Raw genomic sequence first — 26,328 nt, forward strand, 5'->3', positions numbered from 1 at the left:
TCTGAGGCTTCAGGGCTTGTAACTTTAATATTATATTAGGTTATCAAGACCATTGTGGATGAGGAAAAAGAGGTGTTGTTATTAGGATATTTAATTAAAAGAACCTATTTAAATTAGTTTGGGGAGTATAAATATTCTTTATTGTTGCAGAGATAATACCTTCTTTCCATACATAATTTTTATCAAAGAACAAATCAATTTTCTATATAGCTAGAAAGAGAATTTAAAAACTAAACTGTGTTCTATAATTTCAGTCCTACTCTTTTTTTTTTTAGACCCAGGCGTGTTAGATTTTACACAGGCCTGGAAATAGAAAACAAATCTCATGTTCACAAACATATGTCTTCTGGAATAAGCAACACTCAACTATGAGCTGAGATACTGGGCGGAAAATTTTGTGCTAATATAATACCTATCTTCTACAGAAGATCATTCAGCAACCTGTGTTTTGGCATCTCTTAGGAGCACGATGTGACTGCAAAGAATCCCTTGTATTATGCCTGTCCCAAAGAAAGCACTCCCAGCAGTGAGGAAAATGTGGGACTGAGAGCGCGCTCCACGTGCTGACAGGGCTGGGTGACCAGTTTACGGCAGCACTCTGCCATTTGTATGGACGGTCTTAGCCAACACGTAGTTTGCTGGGTGGTTTTCCATAGTTTTGCAGTTGCTGGTGGCATTGAAGCTTCAGGAGCAGCAATACATACCTTTGGCAGAGAATTCTATTAATCTACTGGCATCCAGACTCAGCAGGGAAAAAGGGAGGTGATGACTCTTCATTATCTTCAGATAGCAAGTCAGTTTTTCCTAGACTTGGGAACAATAACTGTTCCACTCTGATGTGTGCTAATATGAGCTCCTATCTGCGGGAGATGCAGTAAGACTGCAAGAAAAAGCTTTACTGCTTGTGTGTTTCCTTCCAGCTGTTTCCACCTCTACTTTGCTCTCAAGGAACACAAAACAGCGGAACTTGTTAGTAGACATGGAGGAGGCTATAGCGTGTGAGGAGCTGGGACTGCAGAAGACGATTTAGAGTACATACACAGGCAGCAGCTATTTTAAGTCTGAGCATAATGTGTTTTGTCATGAGTGTTTCTGTGGGCTTCTTCCCAAGAATGCAAAGTAGGCCTGCGCTATGTATAATGATCAAGAGGCCATTGATGTCTTAGCGTCCTCATGTCTGACAAAGTGAAAAAGAAAGTGTTTACTTCCTTTTAATATCTGAGCAGAATGCTCCTAATTTAATGCAGAACTAACCTTTTGTCCACAGCAAGAGGTTGAATTTGCTTTTGTTGTAATTTACATGAGTCATACCTCTCTAAAATCCTTCAGCCATCTGCCATCAGTCAATAAATCCTTTTTTAATTTCCATTAATTCTTATTAGAAAGATTGAGGAAATCCACCCATCTGTTTGATAGGTACATTATGTCCACAGGGGAAGCACATCAAGACTTTTATCACCCTTTGCTTTAGGGGTGGGGGGGAATGATAATCTAGAACAATTGCAGTAATCCGTGGAAATGTTCAGTGTGTGCTGCTGAGAGAACCTTTGCATATTAATTCATTGAGTAATTGAGGAACAAAATATTATGATAGTCCAGCAATTCAGTGCTAATACAAGAGTGCAAGGTCTCTTTTGCTTTTAACATGATTAATTCTGCTGTAGGGAGTAAAACAAATTGTATAACAAGTCAGAAACTGTCGAGGAAAATTTAGTCGTAGAGGAATAGAATGCGGTAAGGGAAAGAGATGTGTGATTGTTTTCTGTGAATTTGCCTTTAGGGTATAAGTTCTTCTGAAAAGATAACTTTCATATTTGCGAAGCATGACTTTTTTTTTAGCATTGAACAAATAATAATCTAAATAAATTGGACCTGATTTTGGTGTCAGATGGCAAAAGGACAATACCAGAAACCACATCTGTTTTGAAAGCTGCTATTTAAATAGCCAATTCTTGTTGCTGACCAAATGTTTCTGTTCTGACAAAATATTTTTCTTTGTATCTGACAATATCCTAATACACACCAAGAAATGATTATTAAGTTATGCCTGGTGAAATTCTGCTTAGAGGACTACCTTTTGGCAAAATAGTCACCACCAGTATTGTGTGATGAGAACAAGCTTTGAAGGAAAATATTGACTACAGACTCTGTTCCAGAAGGTCCCACTGTGGCAGCACGTGTTGATGAGAAGAGATAAAAGAAGAGTCAAAGAACTGCATAAATATGTACCCACTTGTGAATGTTAAACAGGAAAATTTTCTGCTGAGAAGAATTTCTGAGTGTTCCTCAACTCTTTTTGCTGAGATACACACCATAAAGCTAGTTAATGCTCAGAGTTGAGTTTAGATTCCTGTACCTGACCCCTTGCAAGAAGCTTTGTAGGAAAGCAACGATAGTGTTTTGTTCAGCCTGGGTTACAGTATGTACACTTATTTTGAAGTATAATCCACATATATGTTGAAATGCTAGATGCCAGAAATGTTTCTGGTAAGTGTTTTGGTGTCAGCAATATTTATTGGGGGTGTCTTATGCTCATGCATGGATAAAGAAGTCAGTGTGTCCACCCACGTCCTTCATTCTGTCTTCCTGCCCTGATTTAAAATATTAATTTAAAATAATCTGCTTTTTTTTAATCAGACCCACTTACTTTTAAAATATTTGTTCTTACTGTTATGATTTTCTTTTTACATGTTTGGTTTCTCCTTGCCCTGGGAAAAAATGTGGAATAACAAATTTGTTAATCTGTCTGTGACCTTCACAGCTCCGGAATTTCTTGTGCTATTGTTCATAACATGTCTGGCACATAAAGACTTGTAAATTTATTCTGCTGAGGTTTTTTTTATCTGTCTTTTTCATAGTCCCTTAGAGCTGTCAGAAGTTGGGAACCTAGAAGATCATGCCCAGTTGGGAAATAGGTTGCTTTCTCAGTTTATAGCCTGAGTGGCTGCTCTTGGCACCTGAAATGGGCCCAAGATAGTGGCTCGTAATCAGAAGCTTGCACTGTGGAAATAGAAAGGGTTGATGTGAGCCAATGAATGGGCCTTTAGTAGCAGGAACATCAGTACCCATGCCATGATTGTCGGTATCTGCCCTGCTTAAGGGACGTGACTTGGTGAGGTGATCTCACTTTTCTGAGTACGCTTTAGTGTCAGGCCTCTCACATTTAAATTTTTTCTGAAATAGATTTTCTTTTGCAGTTCCTTTTCTTCAGGTCCTTGGTGCCCTCTGGCACCTGTTCAGTATCTGAGAATGAGTCTGCCAAGATGCCTCAGGGATATCTCAGAAGCCTGGGCACTGGTTCAGGCCCAGGATGACTGTCCCCACCTTCTTTAAGGTCAGATCAGCTTTATCATCAGACTCTGAGAATAGACTGTAATTCACTTCTTGGGCACACACTACTTTACTTAATGTGAGAGTTAAGGCCATTAAGGCAAAGTGTCGTCTTCATGAGATCATTTCTCTATTACTTAGAATAGGTTAGAGTTGGGGGGCACCCCTCTCTGTCTCTGGTGATACATACCGTATCCAAATGAATTTAAAGCGTTGTTCAAGAGGATTTAAAAAAATCAAAGAAGTTAAATGAAGAATTGAATGCCTAGGCAAATAAATACTTTGGCATAAGTGATTTCTTTAAATCTCTGTCCTTGTGATTTAGGTTATTCTTAAAGTTGAAAGAAGCCCCTTCATATCCCCATCTCTTGGTGGCTTTTTGAAGAATAGCAGATTGCATTGAAACCTCTGAGAAGTCAGAAAGGATGGAACTGCCTTAAAGGCTTATAACACATTTCAGCTAACCTACAAATGTAACCAGAACAGCCCTTTCTTGGAGACGCATATCATGGTTTCTTGCTGTTTCTGTTTACTCTCACACAGCAGTGTACCCTTGCTGAATTAGCTGTGGTTGACAGCTTTTAACGAAGATCCTTATTCACAGAAAGGACTCATAGTAATTTTAAGTGGTCAGGGCATTGCTTGGAGTCACTAAAGTTCTGAATTGACATGGTGACAGTTCCTTAGAGTTTTAAAGAAACATTAATTTATCAAAAAGGAAGTTCTTAAAGAAATGCATGTCACGTGTACTCGCTTCCCATTTTTTTCCTATTCAGTCCAATCCAGTGATGATATATTGTATATGTATAAGGGACTATGTTCTTGTTTACACACTGATACTGTGACCCATTTATTACAAGGCAAAAAAAAATTTCTTATCTCATTGTAGCAGTCACAAAATATAAATGAGCACATGGACTTTTAATCTCAGAGAATTCTGGTTAATGGTAATTAAATTTTCTTAACATTTACAGTCTGTTTCAGACTTCAAAACCATATATTTTGAATATTTGGGGAAGGATCTTGACTATGTCTTCCAACAAGAGAGCAGGTAAAGTTAGAAGGTGAAATAAGCTTATTAAATTTATAAAGATGAAAATCTGTATTTAAATGCTGTTCATTTTATTTCCTGCCAATACATCTAGTGGGAGAATAATGAATTTCTGAGTACTACTGAAATGAGAATTTCTGTATTCCTGTTTTCCTTTAAAACAAACTCCAAACCCAGGAACATTGCCCTGCCGACCTAGATGCGAAGAATGTCCATACTTATAACTCTAGAAAAAGAAACAAAGCAATAGTACCAATGGTTTTTAACATCATCTTTATATAAATACAGGGTTATTTTATTCTTTCTAAAAGACAATTTTATGTCCACCCTCTCCACTCCCCCTTCACTAGCTAGGGAGTGTAGAAAAAAGAAGAGAAAAAAAAGCTTAATTTTCACGATTATTTGTTTTATTCAAGATCATTTTTTCAAGTTTATTTTTTATTATTTGAAGACATTTGAGAGTTTCATTTTCAAGATTGTTTGCAGAGTGACTGTCTGGAAAGCCTGTAATGTGTTAGTTTGGAGAACAAGCAGGAAATTCATCTTTTCCAGGGGATACTGAACACATAATGCACAGTCTAAGCGACTGGAACAGTCTCAGAAACCAATTTAGTCTTGCAAAGCAAATCTATGTAGTGCTTTAATCCCACTCTTTTCTCAAGGCAGGAATAATAGTAATAATAATCACAAGAATAACAAAAATAATATTCCTTGCCTCTACTGTGTGAATGTTGTGGAACCTCTTGTTTGTATGTGATAGAATGCAATCTCCAAGTGTGATTACAGGCTAAGTTCTGATTACCTGTCAGTGTTAGAAAGCTATGAAAACTACCTAATCTGAAAATAATCTTGGAATTAGGGTAACACAAAACTTTTTTCCACCTTTTTTTCCTCCTCTTCCCTTTTCAGTCAAGTTCTAGAGGCAAACTTAGGTTAAACATGCTCAGACTTACAAATCATTAAAATAAGTGTCGTCCCTTCGCTCAGTGGGATACATATCATGGTATGATTTTTCTTTTCAATTTACTGCTTTTTCTAAATATTTCAGTCTTGAAAATCAGTTTTGTATGCCTATGGAAACTAGAATTAAAAGACTTAAAGGCTAATAGTAGTTAATACGTGCTTTTTATTTCCAGACAAGGATTTTTGAAAATACGCTTTGGGTGTCTAATTATTGAGGAAATTAACCCCAAATAGAGTCTTGTGCAAGTATGCAGAAATCAGTCATGCTGAATCACTAGAGATTTTGTCACCATTTTTCAGTGCATATAAAGTATGTTTTAAGACAGTACATGAGTTTTCTGTGAGTTCCTTATACTTTAATTTTGATTAGAATGAGTTTGCAAGAATAGAATAGAGAATAGAACAAATTCACTAAGTAATCTAATAGCAGTAGTACAATTGTATCTGTATATTTTTGTCCTGTATGAAAAGGAAATATCTTTATCAAAATATTAATTTCTTTATCGTAGTTGTGTTTAGTATAAGAAACTAAAATGGAGGGAATATTATCTAAATCAAATCTGTGCCTGCTATTTCAAGCAACGAACTAAGATGAAATTTATATAAAGATCTTTTGTAGAGTTTCTTAAATGAGTTTCTAGAGTTGATTGCTATTTTGTACAATAAGAACAACTGAGGATAATTGTTGTTTATAACTACGATTATTCTATGCGACTCCTAGTACTTTATTGTGGTGTTCCCACTGTATTCCTGTTTTTCTGAAACAGCAGAAATATAATACCAGCTACACTTGTTCTGCTATGAATGTAGTTATCTTAAGCAGTCCTATCCAGTTAGTATTTTCCCATTCTTAACTAGATAATTGACACTTCTCAAAATATTAAATGTTTTGAACCAATACTTATCTGATATATTATTTACAAATGACCTTAGCTGCTGTTTTATTATTTTTGGTGCACATAAGTATACATATTTGTATACACGCTCTGTTTCTGACATAATTTCCCATCATCATATTTTCTCTGGAATGGTAACAGCATTATCACATGGTAGGGGGGTGACTTTTTAATGGCAGCTATTTTTTAATGTATCTGCTCTTATTTTCAAAATTGTTTGGCATTTATTTCTGTTGTTTAATAGTCTGAAAATTCAAACAAACATGTTTGCACAATAAACTTGTGCTTGGAGTTTCGATGTTGCCCAGGCCTCTCATATCGCATTACTTTTCTGCCGTTGTTCTGTTAACCAGCACAGCTGCTACTGTTCTTTGTTAACACAGGTAACTGGAATATTACATTTAAAACTGGAACTGATTTTACTCTAAAAATAATATATCATACCTGATGATAAAGGTATTTTGAAAATTAGTTTTTCCGTTATATTAAGGAAGCATTTGAATTGATAATGATTGCTTCCAGAGTTTTGAGGAAAAACTCACCTCTGTTTTTCCTGATCTGTTATTTTAGAGACTTATCAGATCTTACCTTTATGTAAAATAGAGTAACTATAAATATACCTGTTCAGGAAGCAATATATAAGTGTTAGGGATTACCATGACTACTCTTAGTAGTGTGCTCAGTGATCCCTAAAACGATCCAAGAAAATCCACTAAGTAGGCAATAGAAATGTAAGTAAATTTTAACATTATCAAAGAAATATTTTATTTAGATTGGGAGAGTAATAAAGAAATTGAAAGCTTTCCACTTTTTATTGACATGAAATAATATAGAGATAGAATATGTTTTTAACATCTAAAAATTGTGACAAGAATTGTTATATGGTATTTACACCCACAAATGGCCTTTCAAGTCAGCTGTTGTCATTTAGTAAAGGTATAACATGATTTTTTTATATGTATTTTTATCCTAAAAACTTAGGATAAGTAAAATCAAAGAGACTTTTGCTGTTTAAAAAATGAACAAACAACACAAACCCAACCAAAACAAAAAGTACTGTTCCAGGAAAGAAATATGACTGCAGAATCATTAAAATTATTCAAACTATAATTTCATTCTGTTCTTACTTTGAAAGTTAACTCTGTTTGGTGTATATACCGACAGATGTTGGAATCCATCAGGAAAATTAAGTTAATGCTGAAATAACATATTTAAATGTGTTCTCTTTGGTTTGGATGCAAAAGATGGCCTGCGAATAACTTTCTTTTGGCATCTTAATAATAATGATTGACAGACATATGGTACTCTTTACATAGACATCTTGGTATGTCTGACACTTGTCTGGAGTTATGATTAGGAGACACAACATGGGGTTGGAAGGCAGCTTCATTAAACTGGTAACAAAACACTATCCAACAGTCACAGAGAGAAAGCAAAAAGTTATAATAAATTGAAATTAGAATTAGGATTTTTTTTAAAAATAATCCCCCTCATACTTTAATCGAGCAAATAGATGACATGAAAAGCAGAGAAGATATTAAAATGATAGGAATTTTTTTTTATTCTTAATACATTCAGATTGCTTTGTTTTGCCTAAATAAAGATAGTTTTCTTACCAATGGAGTATGCAGAATTAGTTGTGGGTTTTGGTTTTTTTTTTTAACACATATATTCACATTTTTGATGGCGGTGTTTCTTGTCAGGATCTTTATCACAGTTGTTGATAGTGATGAATGCCTGGTGTCCAAGGCATGTGGCTAGTGCTGCTTATATAATTCCTACAGCTGAAGTTATCATGAGGTCATTTGTTTAGGTAACAGTTTGCAATTTCATTGAATATAAAATTTTGGTTCTGATATGTACCTATAAAGAAAAGAATTAAAGTTCAGTGGTATCTGAGGAGGAAGAAAAGACTGTTTACCTGCAGAAAATGTAAGGTAGATTTCTAATTATTAACTACATTTATTACGCTTGCTTTCAAATGGATTTTTTTAAAATTTTAATTCATATTAATTCCAATGTTTTCCTCTAGTTTTTAAAAAACTCTGAGGAAGAAAATGCTTTCTGTATCTTCAAAACATTTCTTAAAATAGGATCATATATAAATCACTTCAGTAAGTAAAATGAAGCATATGGAGACCAAATTCAATCAGGTTGCCTTCTTTAATATGTTCTCTCTAAATTTCAGCTGAAACTCATCTACTGTATGCACTACTACTGTGAAATAAATTGTGGTAACTTTTTGCAGAGTGTAGACATACCTTATTGAAAAGTATTTTTGATGGAACTTGTTAAGCACTATCACACACTTTGCACACAAAATACAATTGTATAAAAAGTATCTTGACACTTCAGGAGAGTTGAGTGTGGTAGAACTTTCAGTACTCTATGCCATAGAAACTCAACTATTCAGAGGTCATTACTTAAAAGAGTAAAGTGAAGGCAATACACTCTGGAAGTTCTTAGAAGAAATTGTTTCTTAGATTAGGAAAATAAACTGGGAGTAATGTATTTCTGATCCAAGGGGCATTATCTCAGAAAAAAATGATACCAAACCTAAGAAAGCCCTACTGATTCTGAGAAGTGAGATGATGGGTGGAGAAATGTAAAAATTCTGTAATTCTCATGAAAATTTGTATCATACAATTTCCGGCAAAAAATAAAGCCACTGAGCTAGCATTACATGACACCAAATTTCAGCAATTTTCTGTCCTACTTTCCAACAATTGACTCTGTTGGGGTTTTTTTTGTTTGTTAAAAAACCTTAAAACTTGAATACATATTTTTCAGTTGTTGCATATGTGCATCTGGTTTGGTGTTTTTATCTGTATGTGCATATATACTTTCTCTTTTGGAGCACAAATTCTGTGCTCTTTATATGTCTTACTATAAGCGTGTTACAAATATTTTTCCAAAAATCCGTTGCATGTAATTCTCATTAGACTTTTAAATTGTGATATGGATACAATCTCAGGTTAGAAACGTTAGAACTATAGTGTGACATAGAGCTGGGAATTTAAAAGTTTTGGCTTTGGCCTTACTCTATATACAATTATACTAAAATTTCAGTAAAATTTCAACTGTACTTGCTCTGGGTTTTGGTTGGGTTTTTTTTTATTTGTTTTGTTGTGGGTTGATGTGGTTTATTTTCTTTTTTTTTTTAAAGAAACCAAACAAACCCATTGTTTTCAAAGTAACCCTTGTCTAATTATACCATTTTTTTTCCTAAACAGTAATGGAAAAGATGGCTTTACTTTCTTGCTTAAATTTTGGAAAATTTAAATTTGAATAAATGCTCCCCACTTTGAGAGAGATCAGTGTCATAAGTTAGTGATAATCAGTAGACATTTCATTTTGAAGTATTTGAAGGATTGTATCTAGAAACACAGAATCAATACGAAACTGAATAGAAATGAACCTACTTTTTAAATACGTAAGTCTATGTGAATAAGGACGTCTGCTGAAGGTTAAATGCTGAACAAAACGTTTAAACAGAAGCAAAGCTTTAGGTGTCAGAAAACAAAGCTACGACTTCCAATGCAATTGGTGAAAAGCTGAAGAGTAATTTTTGGTTTTTTAATGTCTCTCTGCATCAAACCACACACAGGTGAGGAATAAAGAGACAAGGCTGTATGTAAAGTCAGACAGTAACATCTTTGAAACAACTACTAGGTCAGCAGGCTTTTTGTAGTTGTATAGAGAAATCTCTGACTCAAAACGTTTATTTCTTTGTGGTGAAGATAGAATAAAATTATTGACCTACTCTCTCTAGGTAGCCTTTTTTGTGAATGTCTGTGAAAGGAACAATCAGATTCTGTTGAGGGATAACTGGTCAAAATACATTTGTGTATAATCCCATAACTTTACAAAATACACACTGCATCTCTAAAAGTAAGCGAAAGTGAGCTTATGTAGGGCTAGCTTTTCTCTTGCATTGTTTTACACTATTCTAACTTCAACTCTAAATTCAGGTACAAGTGTGTGTGGTACCAAATTATTGTTAAAACAATATAGAGGTTTTTAATATAAACCTCCACAGTAGGTATTACCAATGTATGATTGTCACAGTACTTTACCTTTTGCCTCATCCATCATGTACTAATATTTCTAGATCTGTGACAAAATGTGTCATTATAACATGCCAGCAGCCTTGTTCACAATGTTTAAGCCCTTCATGCGTAGCTAAGGGAGATACTGGTATCTATCTTCATAGTACAATACTGTCTTTTTCCTACATCACCTTTCTTTCTTCAACAGTGAATTAGTTAAGCATGAAGAAATTTATAGTATAGTAAATGACCTGGTAACATTAAAAGAAATGGGGCTACACACTGGTCTCAGCAAGGTTTCTGATTTCACTAAAATCCTTTTGACATCATCTTCCCAACCATAACTGATGAGGTTTAAACACATTTTGAAAACTGAAAACACAATTTCAAGGCTACACTAAATACAGTAGAGAAACAGTTAACCTGGAAGTAATACATGAAGCTGTTAAGACTTACCAACCTGATCACATGCTTATGCTGGTGCCAGACCAGTATGGTTAGGTTACATTCCGGTGTGGGTTCAAAGGCAAATTGCACGCTCTTTTACTTGAGTTTCAATTTGTAAATCTTATTTTCCTCCTCCTATTGCCAAACGAGCATGTTCCCTTGTGTCTCAGTAGGAAGGGTGGAGAAAGCAGAGAACAAGTACAGAACTACGATGCTCAACCTAGAAAGCACTGTTTATGTCTTTATCCTTAGGCCAGCTAAAATAGTTTCATCACGTACACTTACTGACCTTGGTCCTCTGTAGCTCAGATTTCTCTGAATTGCTTTAGCTTGTGCTGTAATCATGCCTCAAAGATGAATAGCCCTGTAGAATGTGGGGAGTTTTGTTGTGGGTTTTTTTTTGTCTTTCCCCGCGATTTAAAAACAAACAAACAAAAAACAACCCCAAAACAACAAACCCACACAAAACCCTGACAGTGGTTCTCAGGACTTGCGTGGTCTTGCCTTGGCCTGAGCTATTTTACCGGTCTCAAAAATTGCCTAGTGGTCAAATGACTATTGCCTACCTTGTTTACCTTAAGCTCTCTCAAAACCATACATGAATAATCTGTGTTTAACAAAAAATAACCTTTCATTTCAACTGAGGTTGCGGGAAGATTTGTCCATTTTCATACTTAAACTTGTTACTAAAGAGAAGCAGCAGGTTTTGATACTGAAACATAAATCTAACCCAAACAGATGCTGAAACTGAGCAGGAAAAACCTCTCATCATACCTTTGTATTCATCCTCAGGATGCTCTTGACTTCTTACAGCCTTTTCCCCCACTCTTCCTGAGGAAAAGATTGAAACCTTAGTACCAGAGAAAACCTGGAAGAGTAAGCACAAGTTAGATATTTCAAGAAGATATGAGGAAGGTTTTTTAAAGTAATTTTATCTGTGTTGTTGAGGATTTTCTGAATTAATTAAATAAATTGGGCTAATAGACTGCTTAAAATATTAATTGGAATAACAATAATTTTTTTGTTCCATGTAAGTACACACATACATAAAATTATTTTTTCCTGTAGCAAAAGGCTGAATGTAAAAACTTCTGTAATTAGCATCAAAAGCCAACTGTGCTAAAGGTGAAACACAGGAACTGGTGGGAATATGTGATGGAGGAGAAGAAATAGAAATGGAGCAACAGAACTGTCCTTTTTAACTGCAGTGCTGTTTTAGTTAGGCTTAACTCAGTCTTGATACCTCACCTTCATAAACTCATAAATACTCAGCATCTCTGGGAAACCGTTGGGAAAAAGAAGATAATGAGTTAATATAAGTCATGTTTCATCTCTCTCAGTAACTTTTTTTTGTTTTTTAAAGGAAAGCCCTCTGACACATTCTTCCCAAGAAGCAACAACAGAAGCATAGCATATAAAAAAACCAACCAAACAAAAAAACCCCACCAAAAAACAACCTTAGCATAAATCTCTACATAGATTTATAGCTAAGCTGACATCCCATAAGTATTTCCCTTCTAGATTTGGAATACTTTTTAATCTATCTTCTTTTTTTTTTTTTTAAAAATGTAAGTCTGTAGGGTTTCATAGCTGTCATAATATCACTTTAGATACTGCAAGTCAAAAGTTTTCTAAGCTCTGTGGGAGGAAGACTAACAGCAGTGGTTGGGTTAACTCCACCAGAGGGGAAAATAAAATGCTGCATTAAACTCCTGTTTCATTTTTAGCAATGCCTGCCTTTAGGGAATACCGCTTTTATCTTTTTCTCTCTCAGTTTTTTCTTTTAATAAGCTAGGAAGGACAAGAAAGTGCAGATTATCTTCTTATTAATGTTGTATATGAATTTTAACTTACAAAATTGAAGTTATTTTTTAATATGTTGGACAAAAGGAAAAACTGATCTGAAACCTTGAGTTGCAAGATAGAAGAAAAAAAATTCAGGTAACAGGTAATCTCTTCAGCACTTGTTGGGAAAAGAAGAATAACATACCTGAAATATTCTGATATGTTTGGAATATTGGGCACATTTGTTAAATGTAGTCATTTTCATATCTCTTTTTTATGGTAGAATATCCTGAGGCAGGCACCTGAGGCATCAAGAAATTTTGAGACGCGATATCACTGGTTGAAATTGGTGTGGATTTAACATTTGTTTGAAGGCAGGGTCAATCCTGTTAGAAGAGTTTTGCACTTGCCAGTTACGTACTAACTCTGCTTATGGCGTTGATGATGCTAACATGCAGTCCAAACAATCTGTGCGTTCAGTGTTTTCTCAGCTGTGGAAAATGATGTTTTGATCATTATTATCAACTGCCTTTAGCCTTTAAATGTCATCTTGAAGGTGAAAGTTTATATGACCTATTTTCTTCTGTCAAGAGATCTGTGATACGGTTTCTCATACCATATAATGCTTGTTCTAACTAGTCCTGAACAAAAATAATTGAAATACTATTACCTGTTTTACCTATTTTTGTGTTTTCTTAATGCAAATTTTATTCAACTTCTAATGGTATTTAACCTAAGTGATACATCTTTAAGCACTGAAAAACCATTTATATTTATCTCCAGGATAAGACTGGACACCAGACTTGTGCAGATATGTATAAACTAAGTAGAATTATGACTTCTGTATACGATTTACAGTTTTGAAAGATCAGAATGGTTTAAGAGCATTTTAACTGGTAATATTTGAGGAAAGGGCAACTATATTCCTTATTTACAAAGTGGATCTAAGGCTTTGAAAAGCTAGCTTCAATTCTATTTTAGAAGCCAGCAATGGTAATCACTTGGAAGTATTTGCCTAAGGATAATGACAGATATAACTTTAAAATTTTGTATTTGTGTGCTTGTGTCTGGATAGTAGGGTGTTCATGTATGCAGGAGGTATTTTTATACATATATTGTGTATAACTAGACAACACTGTGTTGAAAGTTTGTAATGAAGAATTGAAGTCCTTAACACCTAAGTATCTAACTTCGACAGTAATGCTGAATTCAGATTTAAATAATTACATAAAATTCATTGGAAAGTATGGAAGCTACAAAATAAGACATAAAGCAGCCTATATGCTGATTGAGTGCTGTATAAATTAGCTAAAAAACCACCCTCCCCTCACCCCAAAAGCCAAACCCAGAGAGATTCAAAACATCTTTGGGTTTTTTAGGCGCTCTAAATATGTAAAGCTGAGCAGCTGCAGGACCGAGGTTTGCAACCCTAAACTCTCATGTTTTTAGAAATTGGTAGAAAATTCTCATCTTTTATTTAAAATGTAGCTGCAATAAGGAAACGTTTTGATGTTAATCTCTGTTTATCCAGGATTTTTTTATTGAAAAATACTAGTTTTGAGTGTAAAGCTCTCCTCTCCTCAACCTCTGGACCATAGATCAAAGGTTAGGTCTATGTACAAATGAGATTGCTTCTATTCAAGTGCAGTTGCAGAGCTTCAGTGAGGAGAGTGGAGAATAGGGGTCAAAACTATTGAGCTCTAGATTTGGAAAATAAGAGTTTGATATTGGAAAATAAGATATTGTGAAATGATATTTGAAGTTGAAGTTTCTTTCAGATAAGTCAAAGCAATTTTGGTGGTTTAAAATGTTCCTTTATCTGTTAGGGCTACAGGAGAGATTACAACTTTCATGCTTCATCTATAGAGACTGAAATATAATTGAGAAATAGCTGAATGAATGAAGACCTTCAAGTTGTCTCTTGTGTTATGTTTGAAACTGAATTGATATGAGACCATATCTGTAGTGACTTCTTCATCCTGTGTGTGGGGGTGTATATGTGCACATGAATGTGTATGTGAGTATATTAGTTTATATATGTGTGTGCCATATATAGACTATATATATGCCATATGTAGGCATGTTATCTTGGATTAATTTCTTACTTTTGCTCCATGGAATATAATTTGTATTTTTACAATGAATTGTTTTGGCTAACTAGATTATTCTGAATATGTTCAAAATACACGTAGAAGATTAATAGTAGGCTTGCTGCTTATCAGGTTAGAGCATTTCCAAAAATCTGATTTATGCTTATATCAGTCTTGGAATACTTAAGCCTGTTCATATGCAACATGATCTATTGAAAACTAGTTGCCACTTCTGGAAGATCCAAAGTTATTTTAATTTTCAAGGAAAAATGTCTTTGTGGAAATCATTCGTGCTATATAGATACAACTCAGCCCAAAATAATAAAATATCTCAGAATGCATTTGTATCTTAGCAGCTGATGACTTTCAGAGATAGACACTCCATGAATATTAATGATTTGATAGCTCTCTGACATAAGAGTTATTCCAGCTACATAGGTGGAGATGCTAAGGCAAGGAGAGGTTAAAATACCTGTATTAATCATGAAATTGGTGAAAGAACTGAGCACAGAAATCAGATGGTTTCTCTTCATTGCATTTTTTAAATGATACAGTCTTTTTTCCTTCTCTACATATACTAGTGTTTTTCCAAAAAACTGTGTAATACAAAAATCTGATGTCTGAATTTGGACTTAAGGAGTGACTCCTAAACTATTACCTTACCTGATTCTTTAATATTTTTCTACGGATGTTAAGAATAATGTGTATATTCATTTGCCAAGTTTTCATAAATAACTAGTGAGTTGGGGTTTTTTTGCAAATTAAGTAAGAGTTAAATTGTCTAGTACAACTTTTTTCAGTATTATGGGCAAATATAATCTATTCAATACCATCTAGGAGGACAATAGTACTCAAAATCTAACTTTCAGCTGTTTCCTAGGCAATGGAGATACAGCTGCAAAACTGTGTTTTGCCAAATGGAAGGACACAGTCAAATGTTTCCATTTTTCTGCTATTTTTAAGTTTGAATGAAGTAAACTCTTAAGACTATCACTACTTCAAAATTGAAAGATGGTGATCAAAGAGGGGTCCTTCCATTCCAGTGTGTTTGTTTTATCACTTTTAGGTTTCTGCACACCTTCCAGGATTGCACAGATGATGTCAGAAAACTTGTAAAATAAGTCATAGCAGAAGTTTTTGGTTTGAGATTTTGGACAAAATATGCTGTGTATTAGAATTAGTCCTCTCCATGAATTAAACAAACAAGAACAAGAAAACACTAGATTTGATGTTAGTGCTTTCTAGTAATTTTTTAGAAATTATTTATTTGGGTAGGAAGCCTAGTTCACAAGTGGAAAAAACAAAACAAACAACAAAAAAACCCCCAACAAAACCAAAACTAGAAATTCAGAAAACTGAATTTAGTAAATTATGCACAATGTGTATGTTTCTCTTTCATATATGTAGATAATTACATAGAATTTAGTAGGTCTTTTTGGAAGTAATATAGTATATTCCCAGTAGTTTGTCTTTCTCAATTATGTTAGGCATAAATTACTTTTGCTCACTATAAACGTTGTCATACTTAATCCCTATTTACCATTTGTGTGCCATTGAGGCAACTATTTCGCAGGTAATGCTTACTAAATTAGAACACAAATAAAGCAACTCTTAAGTTTTTCTCTATGCCGCAGCTCCAGCCTGGGGGAGGTCTCCTGTAAAGAGAGCCTCATTCTTGTAATTTAAACATCTGTTTCACATTTCCTCGACTATTGCAGAAAAAGGCAGTCATGACAATGAGATAAGAGGGTGACTTGTTAATGAAACTGTGTGTCGTGTTGACTAGCAATGTCTCATTGTTTCCTTGTGATCCTCTTATCTGTCAGTTGCATCCATCCATCCATCATGTTTGTCCTTATGTTCAAGTTTATGGAGTCTTTTGGTGTAAAGATGACTTTGAATTATGTATAAAATTAAAATGTTTTAATGTCATATAGCTGTGTAAACCTGTTTTACCACAACTGTAATTAGCTTAGATCATAAACTGAAGGTTCGTCTGTCACCAGCCTAAAAGCTGTTGTTAGTATGCATGGTACTATTTAAAAGGTGGGTGTTAGATCAAAATATAATAATTCTATTGCAACAGATTACCTTGCTGAACATAATGAAAACTAAAGCAGCAATAGGGGGAAAAAAAAAAAATGTAGACTTTGGGGTAGAATTGCTATAGAGTGTTCAGGCTCTTTTTGAAGTTACCTGTGCTTATGTAAGTATATGTGCTATAAGTAGCAGACAATGCTTCTCTCCCTATTCTCTTTTTTATTTGCTGCAATTAAAAATAATAAAATTAAAAATAACTTCTCTCCAATTTCTTAAAGAACTACTGTTTACAAGTGACAGCTATTTTTACTCGTATGCTTACTTTTATCTATAATAGCTAAGCATATCACTTAGTTTTTATCGCAAACATTAAAGTTTGATGTTCTCAATTAGTATGATAAGGCAGGGGAACAGGAAAGGTAACCAACCATTCATCACATGCAGCATGTACCCCGTGTCTGCCCAGACACCTGAACGTCTATGCTCCTCCCAAGATTTATCAAATAGATATGTGTTTCACTGCGTCTGAAGGACAAATAATTCAGGTTATTTTTACGTATTATGATCTGTCATGAACAATACCAAAACAACCCCCGAACTCTAGGGCAACAGAAACCAAAGCATTTGTGTAATGGTTTTTTGTAAGGTCAGTTTAAGATACTGTAGAGTACTACCAATGTGCTTAAATGCCTGAGTATTGTTCTCCCCCCACTTATATGCAAACCATGTGCTCATGTGCAATGACCTTGACATCCTTTTTGGATAAATGGATAGGGGAATACCACTTTTGTATTACAGAGAACTGTGGCACAGTGTGGTTGCAGGGTGCATGAAGCTACTGTTGATAAAGTTGTCTTTTATATGGGTCAGGCTAACCTATTCAGATAAGTGAGAAACAAAATAGCATCTTGTTTTAAACCATAAATGATGGGCAATGGATTTTTCCGAAAGGTGTTAGCAGTATTTTCATCATGAGGACTAGCTTTTAAGCAAGTTAGGGAAGCACTAAAAGAATCAGTCTGGGCTCCAAGAAACATAAAAAACGCAACTAGAAGCCAATGGACTATCATGGCTGGCACTGTAATTCCGTCAGGTTGATCCGTAGAGTGAGCAGGTACACACTGGGAGAAAATTACAGCTATTATCTTACAGACATGGTAGAAACAACCCCATAAAGAGGATAGGCTTTAACACTGTTGTTGAGTATAAAATAATCATCTGGTGAAGATGGGCTGAAGAGACATGAAATTGCTTTGTGAACTGTATTCGCCTTATTCGCAGCTGGTTTTCAAAAGACTGCCATCGTGATTAATGTTTCAGTATCTATAAAAACCCTACTTTTTGGATAATTAAATAACATGCTATTTCCTTAATTCTATTTTCATTAATATTAAAGCAACATTAATATTTTCTGTTAGTAATTAATACAACATATTGATAAGTTTTGAGCTACTTTTCAGGTTAAAAATATTTCCAAAGAATATCACAGGAACAGGAAAAATAAAAATGAAGAGTTATCTTAGTGTAGAACACATATAACAGATTCTAGCAACGTTCGCATGAAATTATGTTCTCTTGTTGATGAGGTACTATAAACCATATATACACTAATGCAACGTAATTTAAGGTATTTTGTTGACACTGATGTTGTGGTAGCTTTACTAGGTGGAGAGCGTGACTAAAAGCCTTCTATTAATTTATGAATAGAGTTTTTCTACAAGTAGTAGTCAGACTTGTGGCAATAGCAATCTCTCACATAACTTTGTATTAGGCAGAATTTATGTTGTATATTAAAAAGAATGGTACAGATGTTTTCCCCTTTTGGAAAAATTTAAAAATAGTTTATAAACATGTAACATATAAGTGCTTTTATATGACTATTAAGCTAGTTTCAGAAGTTTGTGCTATGCGATGGGAAGTGTACAAGAAAGAAATGCTGTAGAAAATGTCTGTATTTTTTCTTCTCTCTCTGAATAGGTATTGTGAGAGAATACATTCGTTCATTCTTCCTTAAGCTTTAGATCTAAAGTGTATTAAAATGTCTTTATTGAATTGTGATTGAACTTCCTTTAAAACTTTTTTCCTTAAACTCTGTTTTGAGTTAAAAGTAGGAAAAGCAACTAATTATTACAATGCTTTTCGTGATCGTGTAATACATTAATTTTATTTTCTCTAAATTTGCACTACATTGTATAGTCTCATGTTGAAATCGTCACGCAACCCATGCAAAAGTTGTCCATATTTAATGAATAAGTAATCTTTAATATTCCAATGAACAATATAATTATTTTCTTTGTACAGGTGAGAACCTATATGCAATTCTTGATTGATCATTAATGTGGAGACATTGTCTTGTGCCTCAAGGAAAAAGAAAAAAATTGTCAGTGTGACTTTTTTTTTTGTTCATTTTCCATTTCTTTTTCTAACTCCAACCTGTAGCGACTCATGAAAGATACTGCTACAAATCCAGGATTTTAAGAAATATTATTAAGTAAACCGCTTTTATTGCATATCTCTAAGGTAGAAATATCTCTCTGCAGTTTTAGAATTGCAGAATGAGAACTATTTGATCAAAAATAATTTACGGGAGATAAAATCTGGACGTGGTAACTAGGTTTGAGCAGTATAGTATCTAAGAAATAGGATTTGTCTTTCCCCACCCTGCCAGGAGTGTGGGTAAAATAGTGCTAGACTTCAGCTGCACCAGATCAAACCCAAACTGTCTCTCTCTGAGGATACCACAACCAGGAAAGCTATCTAAGGGAGACAGAGAAGATAGTTGTTTTCCTGGCCCAGTCTTTTGAAGTTCACCCAAATGAATCAGAGGATGTTGAAGTTAAGTGCTCTCTTCCTGCCCCACCGCCTGGAGCCTCCATCCATTCCGATGGAAAGGTTCGCTCACTGCAGCTCCAGAATGTCTAAAGAATAAACACATCTCCCTTCTGAGTTTTTCTGTGTTACACCCCTGAAAAGTAGTCACAGAGAACTCAGCTCTTACAAATTGTATGTCTTCAATCTCCATGCCTCTGGCAGGTAAAGACAAATATGCAAATACTCTGTATAGCTTAGGCTGCGGTTAAATACAGCTTGGTTTTGTTTATTTCTGTTACTTCAGCTGGGATTTTCAGATAGCTACATCACAGGCAGTGGCTTTTAGAAGAAAAAGAAATACTGCTAGAGTGGGTTTGATTCCTAAAAGCATTTTCTCTACTTCCACAATTTAACTTCTATTGTAGGAGTCCTCCTCTTCTAGATCTGAGTCTTGCTAGGGTAGTGAGAAGCATTTAGGAACTTTTTCTCTGTCTACCTTAGGAAACGGTGATGGAGGTGTATGTAGTGGTACAGTCACCATTAATAATGCATATGTCACTAAGTACACCAAAATAATAAACTCCAATCTCATACATGTAAGTTAGACATTTCTTAAATGGGATACACTTGCAAAATCAAACAACTGCCTAAGCAGTTTCCGTGACGTAAATAATTGTTCCTCACTGATATCTATACCTTCATCATAGCATCTAAAAAGAAGAATGGAAGATAGGTTTCTTTGCTAATCAGTGTATTGCTCTAGCCTTGAATTCACTACTTGAAGTTAACTTTAGTAGTAGCTAACTGTATGTCTGCAACAAATACGTGGTATTTTGCTGGTCCACATTTACATATCTCATCTCATCAAAAAACTTTTGAAATACTTAGGTTACCTTTAGTAAAAACAAAAACTTCTGAACAGTTTCTCTCTTCAATTTAAAATATATAGCAACTGATATAAGAGAATACCAGACATACACAGTATTGTGCTTTGGTTTAGAATAAGTAATGACTGTAATCACTATGTGTAGGATATTTGCTGTAGCAATTTCTGCTTTATAGAAGACTTGATAATGAAAAGAATAAACTAGATCTTGTCAAAGATAGCCTTTCTCCTCCCCTGGCAATCCCACCTTCTTTTGTTCAAATAAGTTTGGTATGTCCGGTAAATCAAAAGGTAGAGCTAGCTTATGAGCGCTCAAGTGTAATTTCTACTGTCTGAAGTTAAATATTATTATGAAATATATTCTTTATAATGTGTAAATTTCTATCATATTTGCAGGTTTCGCTGCATATATTACATTGCAGTATTCACTTTATGAATGTTTACATGAAATGCTTTACCAAAGGTAACATTTTAAAAAATCCTCAGATGCACCTTTTCAGAGTGATCTAAATGAAAAAAGTACAGGCTTGGAAACTGTTAAAGCTTTCCTTAGTTCCTGTACACAGAAAATTTTCTCTACAGAAAGTATCTAGACCTGCAATAATTTTTTGGCTTTAATCTGAAGACCAGACGAGGAAATGGTATGGATCAAACTCCTACAGAACAAATTCCTTACCTCATAAAGCAACTCTGTTGGTATTGTTACAAGAAGATAATGCTCTCTACTTGTCCATTTTAATTTTTTTTTTAATTTACTTTTAAACTCTTAATAAGAAATAGAATTCAAAATAGTCTTGTGTATTTTCTTTTCAGGGGATAAATGCAAACCTACTGAATACACTAAAATGAAAAATATGTTACTGGATCTGCAAAATCGGAGATACATTGCACAATCAAAAGATAAAACCATTGATGAGAAAATGGCTTTCAAGAAACTTCTTGTAGATGAAATGTTTAATTATTTTGATTCAGACAACAATGGACTTGTGGACACTACTGAATTATCTCAGGTAAGATTTAGGTTTTGTTTCCATTAGTGCAGTAGCTATTCGGTTGTCTTTGTTAGGACTTACATGCATGGCATACTATGTCTTAGGATGCTTTTGCTTTATAAAAGATATGTGAGTCTCTGAGGTGGAGAACTTCATTCAGAAATTTTGGAAAAGCTGAATTATTCAGGAATTCTGCAGTGATTATTCAGAATTGTGAATACAATGCTTTAGGATACACCTTAGGGGATTAAAATGCTATATGTTGCTTTGACCATGAGTTGTTTTATTATCCACAGTGTCCTATCATAAAGTCCAACTGAACAGATGTATTTTAGAAGTTGAAGACAATCACAATGATATTTTAAATCACTTCTGTAATAGTAAAGAAGTATTATTGCTTTATATAAGTTAGTGCTAGAGAAGTATGGAAGTAGTCTTGGAAAGAGAATTCATGTAGTCTCTAAATAGCAAGCTTTAATTAATTACAGATCTAAACCAATAATTGTTGCTCTGGTAGGCATGACAACACTAGCTTTAATCTACCTAGAGAGGTTAACTCTATTAAAGAGCATTGTACTTTGATCAAATGTACTTTGATTTACTAGATAATGTAGAAGTCCATGTTTGAAAAACCTAATCATGGCTGAGCTATATTAATGAGTCTAATACTAGGCAGCTAATTAAAAATTCAGGAAAAGTAAGATTTGTTAGATGCCAGTGTTGATTGTTATCCTATGTTTTAAGTTGTGTGGCAGTGTTAAGAAATATTTACAAGTGAATATATACTACCTAAGGTGTTAAGCTGGAGTTATTTCCATACAGTTAACTTCTGAAGTTTTAGTGTAAATCTTTCCAGGATGAGAGGCGGCATACAAATGTAGGTATCATTTCAAATAATAAATTTCCCATTTAAAAAAGCCCAAACAACAAAACAAACAAAAACTCCAAACCACAATTTAAAATATTATTTTTCTGTACTTTATAAGATTTAGTTTTCCTCCTATATTTTAGACTCTTTCAGAACTTCATCTTTCAAGGGAATTTAGTGCCTGTATAAATTTTACAAATAATACTTTTTATATGAATATACTATATGAATACATAACACACATAGGAGTCACAGTTATAGATGTGAAAATTATATTTAATGCTTATAGATATATCTCACTAACACTTGAAACAATGTGATAGTGATTAGTGTATTGGTGGCAGTCTAAAGAAACTGAATTTTAAATCCTTCTTTATTTTACCACTTGAAAACAGCTTGACTTTGTTGCCATAGCCTTCATGTAACTACTGGCAAATTTCTGAATACTTTCACCACTACAAATCCATTATCTAATTATCAGTGAATCATGTTCTTTTCATTAGAAGGGTCAGGACTAAAGTACTAGTGCTGAAGGTCAGTATCAAAAGTATTTTGCAGAATTTCCAGGTTTGTATAAAGAAACAATTCTTCTCTGTTCAGTTGCTACACATATACTTTTCCTTTTTCCTTTGTTTCTTTGTTTCAAACGTAGTTTAAAAAAAAAAAAAATTTTCCATTATGGTGTTTTCAAACTTTCTATACACACTTTTCCCACATAATTTTTTTTCTATAAAAATGAATTTATAATGGCAAGTGTAAAGTACTGCTTTTCCACAAGTATGGAATCAGGTCAAACATCCTTAAAAGCCAAAAATAGTGCTTTGTGGTTTTGCTGAAATTCATTGTGGAAACATCAAATTATTCAGTCTAAAGAATAATGTAAAATAAGTTAATTGTTAGTGGTGTATGGCGTCTTATTGTATGTTTTGCAAGAGACACAGTGAACTAACCTGTTGCCTTCAGTAATCATTTTTTGACTAAAAAAACAGAGAAGAAAAGAGAAGCTGTACCTGTTTCTCATGAAGCTTTCTTGATAGCATAAGCTTTAGCTGAGAACCTTTTCATGTGACAAAAGGAAAAACCGAATTGCCTTTGCAAAACACAGAATGGTGTGTGATTTTTGTAGTTAAGGACACAGCTCCTGTATAATCTGAATATTTGGAAATCTTTGCCTTCATCTGACAGAGGAAGATTTTCACCTGCATATTTACAAACCAAGTATCTGACTCAGTTCTCGCTGAAGGCTTAAAACAAGATGACAGATTAAAAGAACTCACAGTAATATCTTCAAATGAAATGCATTGTTTTTCAGAGCATTATGACACTCGACACTTTTTTTTTCATCCTCCTGTGGATTAGCCCGATGTTTTTTTGTTTTTGTTGAGCATAAAAGCTTGATAAATCAAGATTGTTTTGCAAGGTGGGATTAGAATCTTCCTCTTTTCTGCCTTTAGTGTATGTGATAGCTATCAGTATTTCTAAAAATTGGAATTGCTGTAATAGGAGAAAAGAAACAAGATGACCTCATTTTGAATACACTATCTAGAAGGTATTAATTCATACCGTGAGAGAGGTCCCTGTCACTGAGAGAATGCTGGGCCCTTTAACTTTCTTGAGAATGTGATTATTGAGGGGGAAGGGGTGGTGCTGGTGGTGAAAGAATGTTGGAAAGGTCTTTGAACTTCTCCAGGGCTAAATGGGAGACATTATTGTACTCTTGAAAACCTTTTCAGGTTTAGGAGAACTTTTTTCAGTTGTGCTCATAATACAGCCAAAATTTTGAAATCTGCAAACCTGTCATAAATAATAGTGCCTGTCTGTATTTTAAATTTAATCATATTAAGGGAATATGAAAACATTCGTTGTAGAAAACAACAACTCCTGAAGTGAATTTATGTTCACATGAATATTCAGCTTCAGTTTTTAGTACATCTTAAATTTTACGTCTCCTCAATATTGCTGTGCAGTGAGTGCAATCGGGTTCTTGGATTGCATTTTATTATCTCATAGGTGTCCATGTAGTCATCCTACCTAATGTAAAATTGAAATGAATCAGTTGGAGATTGGAAATGGTGACAGCAACACTCCAATTTTTACTGATGTATTTTGGATCAGAAATCATAAGGTTCTCGCATTTGTATCTTGCTGCAAGAGAAACAAATATTCCTCTTGAGAAAAAGCAAAAATAGTTCTTTCTCTCAAAAAAATCTATTTCAAATAGTAAGAAAGTTTAAAAAAATATAGTTTGAGTATTATAACAAATTAAAGATTGGCTAGCTATTTTTTTATTTTAACAATTTTGTCATAAATTTTTTTATGGCTTTATAGTGTAATACAGAATTACAGTTTAAAAATAATTATAATTCCCTTAGTGTAAATGTCAGACAAGGTAGGCTGCAATGAAGGTAGAAAAGTGGTAGGATTATGTATGAACATTTTTTTTGCACATATAAATTCTTCCCTGACTTGACTGCTTTCACTGCTGAGCTTAACTCATTTGATGTTCTAGTTTCCAAATCCTATATTGGCAAGTCAGATGTGGCTTGATTTTTAAAAGCACTTACTGATGAAGTTAACCTTTTAGGCTACTCTGTTTGGAGAGGTAGGTACTCATCAGAAAGAGTATCTGCCCTTCCAAAAGGGTGGGCTATGAAATAGGCAGAATTTTTGTCACCTTCATCGCATCTGGTGTAACATAAATGAAACGTATCTGCAAGATTTCTAGTAAAGTGGGGTGGTTCCTTGAAGGGTTTGTTTTGTTTTTAAAGCACTTTGAAAGAATTGAAATAAATGCAGAAGAAAGGAAGATAATTGATTTTTTTTTGGTTAGCTATGAATATTCAGTTATTAACAGACTCGGTTGTTTATCTATTGTCTTTTATCTCATGCAAAACCAAACTGGAATTCAGTACAAAGTTATAAATGGAATGTCAGTGTGTCTACCACTGTGGACTGCTTGAGTACTCTATATTGTTGTTGCTGTATAGAAGAGAAAAAACATCAGAAGTGTTATGGGGAGACATGGGAATAAAATGTGTTTTTCCAGTGATGAATGCAGTTATTGCTGTATGGTGGAATTGCCATTTTATAAACAATAAGCCTTTTCTGGCTACCATCAATGAAAGATACATGAACGCTAAGAATACTTCATCTTGCTTAACAGTGAAATTCAAGTTCCTTCTGTGCGTGAAAGTGAAATAATCTATACTTGATTGGACTTAAAGCTGCTTTCCTTCTATTTATTTCTTTTACTAGTGAGCTGAGAAAGCAAAATTTTATAGAAAAGGGAAGGGAGATAGTCTGAAAGCAAGTTGAATGTATAATAATAACAAACTTTCCTCTTCCTGCTTTTTATGATCTATTTTCTGGAACAAAGAAATAATTCAGCATCCTTATTTATGAACTGTTAATTAATATCTGTAACTTCAAATACCTGGACATGTTTCTGTTATTTACCAGATTAACATAGGACACATGAAAATACATTACATTTTTATAAACACTCATCCTTATTTCTGCATTTTATTTTGATGTTTTCTGAGTGCTATTTAATTCCAGTTAGTGAGATCAGAGAAAAACAATTAAGAAATGGTCAAATGAGCCACTTAGTGCAGTTTCCTGAGACCAAGTTCATTGTTGTTTCAAGGAATGGTAAGTGGAAGTTATGGGGAGTACTATAAAATTAAATATGCCATTTTCACTTATCAGTTTCATTTGCTTCAATTACAGGTGACATCAGAAATACAGACTTCTCATAAAGTGTAATGAACCTTTAAATAGTGTTACATATTCATGTGTTATTGTAGATAAATATACAAGATCGGGGTGTGGGTGTGTGTATGCATATAGAGCATCTTTACATGAAACATCAATTCAAAAGTTCTAATGTAAAATGTACTGAAAAAAGAAACAAATTTCAAGTAGGAAATTAAGTTCGTTTGTCTTTATGGCTATGTATAAGTTTGCATACTTATCTGTAAATCTCAGGTATATGCCATAGCTGAGAAGAATACACTCTCTGTAGATGGGTAAAGCTGTATCTGTAAATGGCTTGGTTACTATATATTATCTTAAAAAAATGTAATCTGAAGGAATTATGTATGTGGTTTGTTTAATACAG

At 34.0% G+C, this 26,328-nt stretch overlaps 1 protein-coding gene across 2 annotated transcripts in view; it reads left to right on the forward strand.

Annotated features, from left to right (window-relative positions):
* FSTL5 (follistatin like 5) overlaps positions 1 to 26,328 on the forward strand; it is a 321,062-nt gene that overhangs the window by 149,753 nt on the left and 144,981 nt on the right. For both annotated transcript variants that reach the window (XM_054825507.1, XM_054825508.1), the window contains exon 5: positions 21,162 to 21,358. In XM_054825507.1, the coding sequence (XP_054681482.1) occupies positions 21,162 to 21,358 (197 nt within the window). The remainder of the gene's footprint in view (positions 1 to 21,161; positions 21,359 to 26,328) is intronic.

Source organism: Grus americana, chromosome 4 (genome assembly GCF_028858705.1).
Source record: "Grus americana isolate bGruAme1 chromosome 4, bGruAme1.mat, whole genome shotgun sequence".
NCBI classification, from domain to species: domain Eukaryota; kingdom Metazoa; phylum Chordata; class Aves; order Gruiformes; family Gruidae; genus Grus; species Grus americana.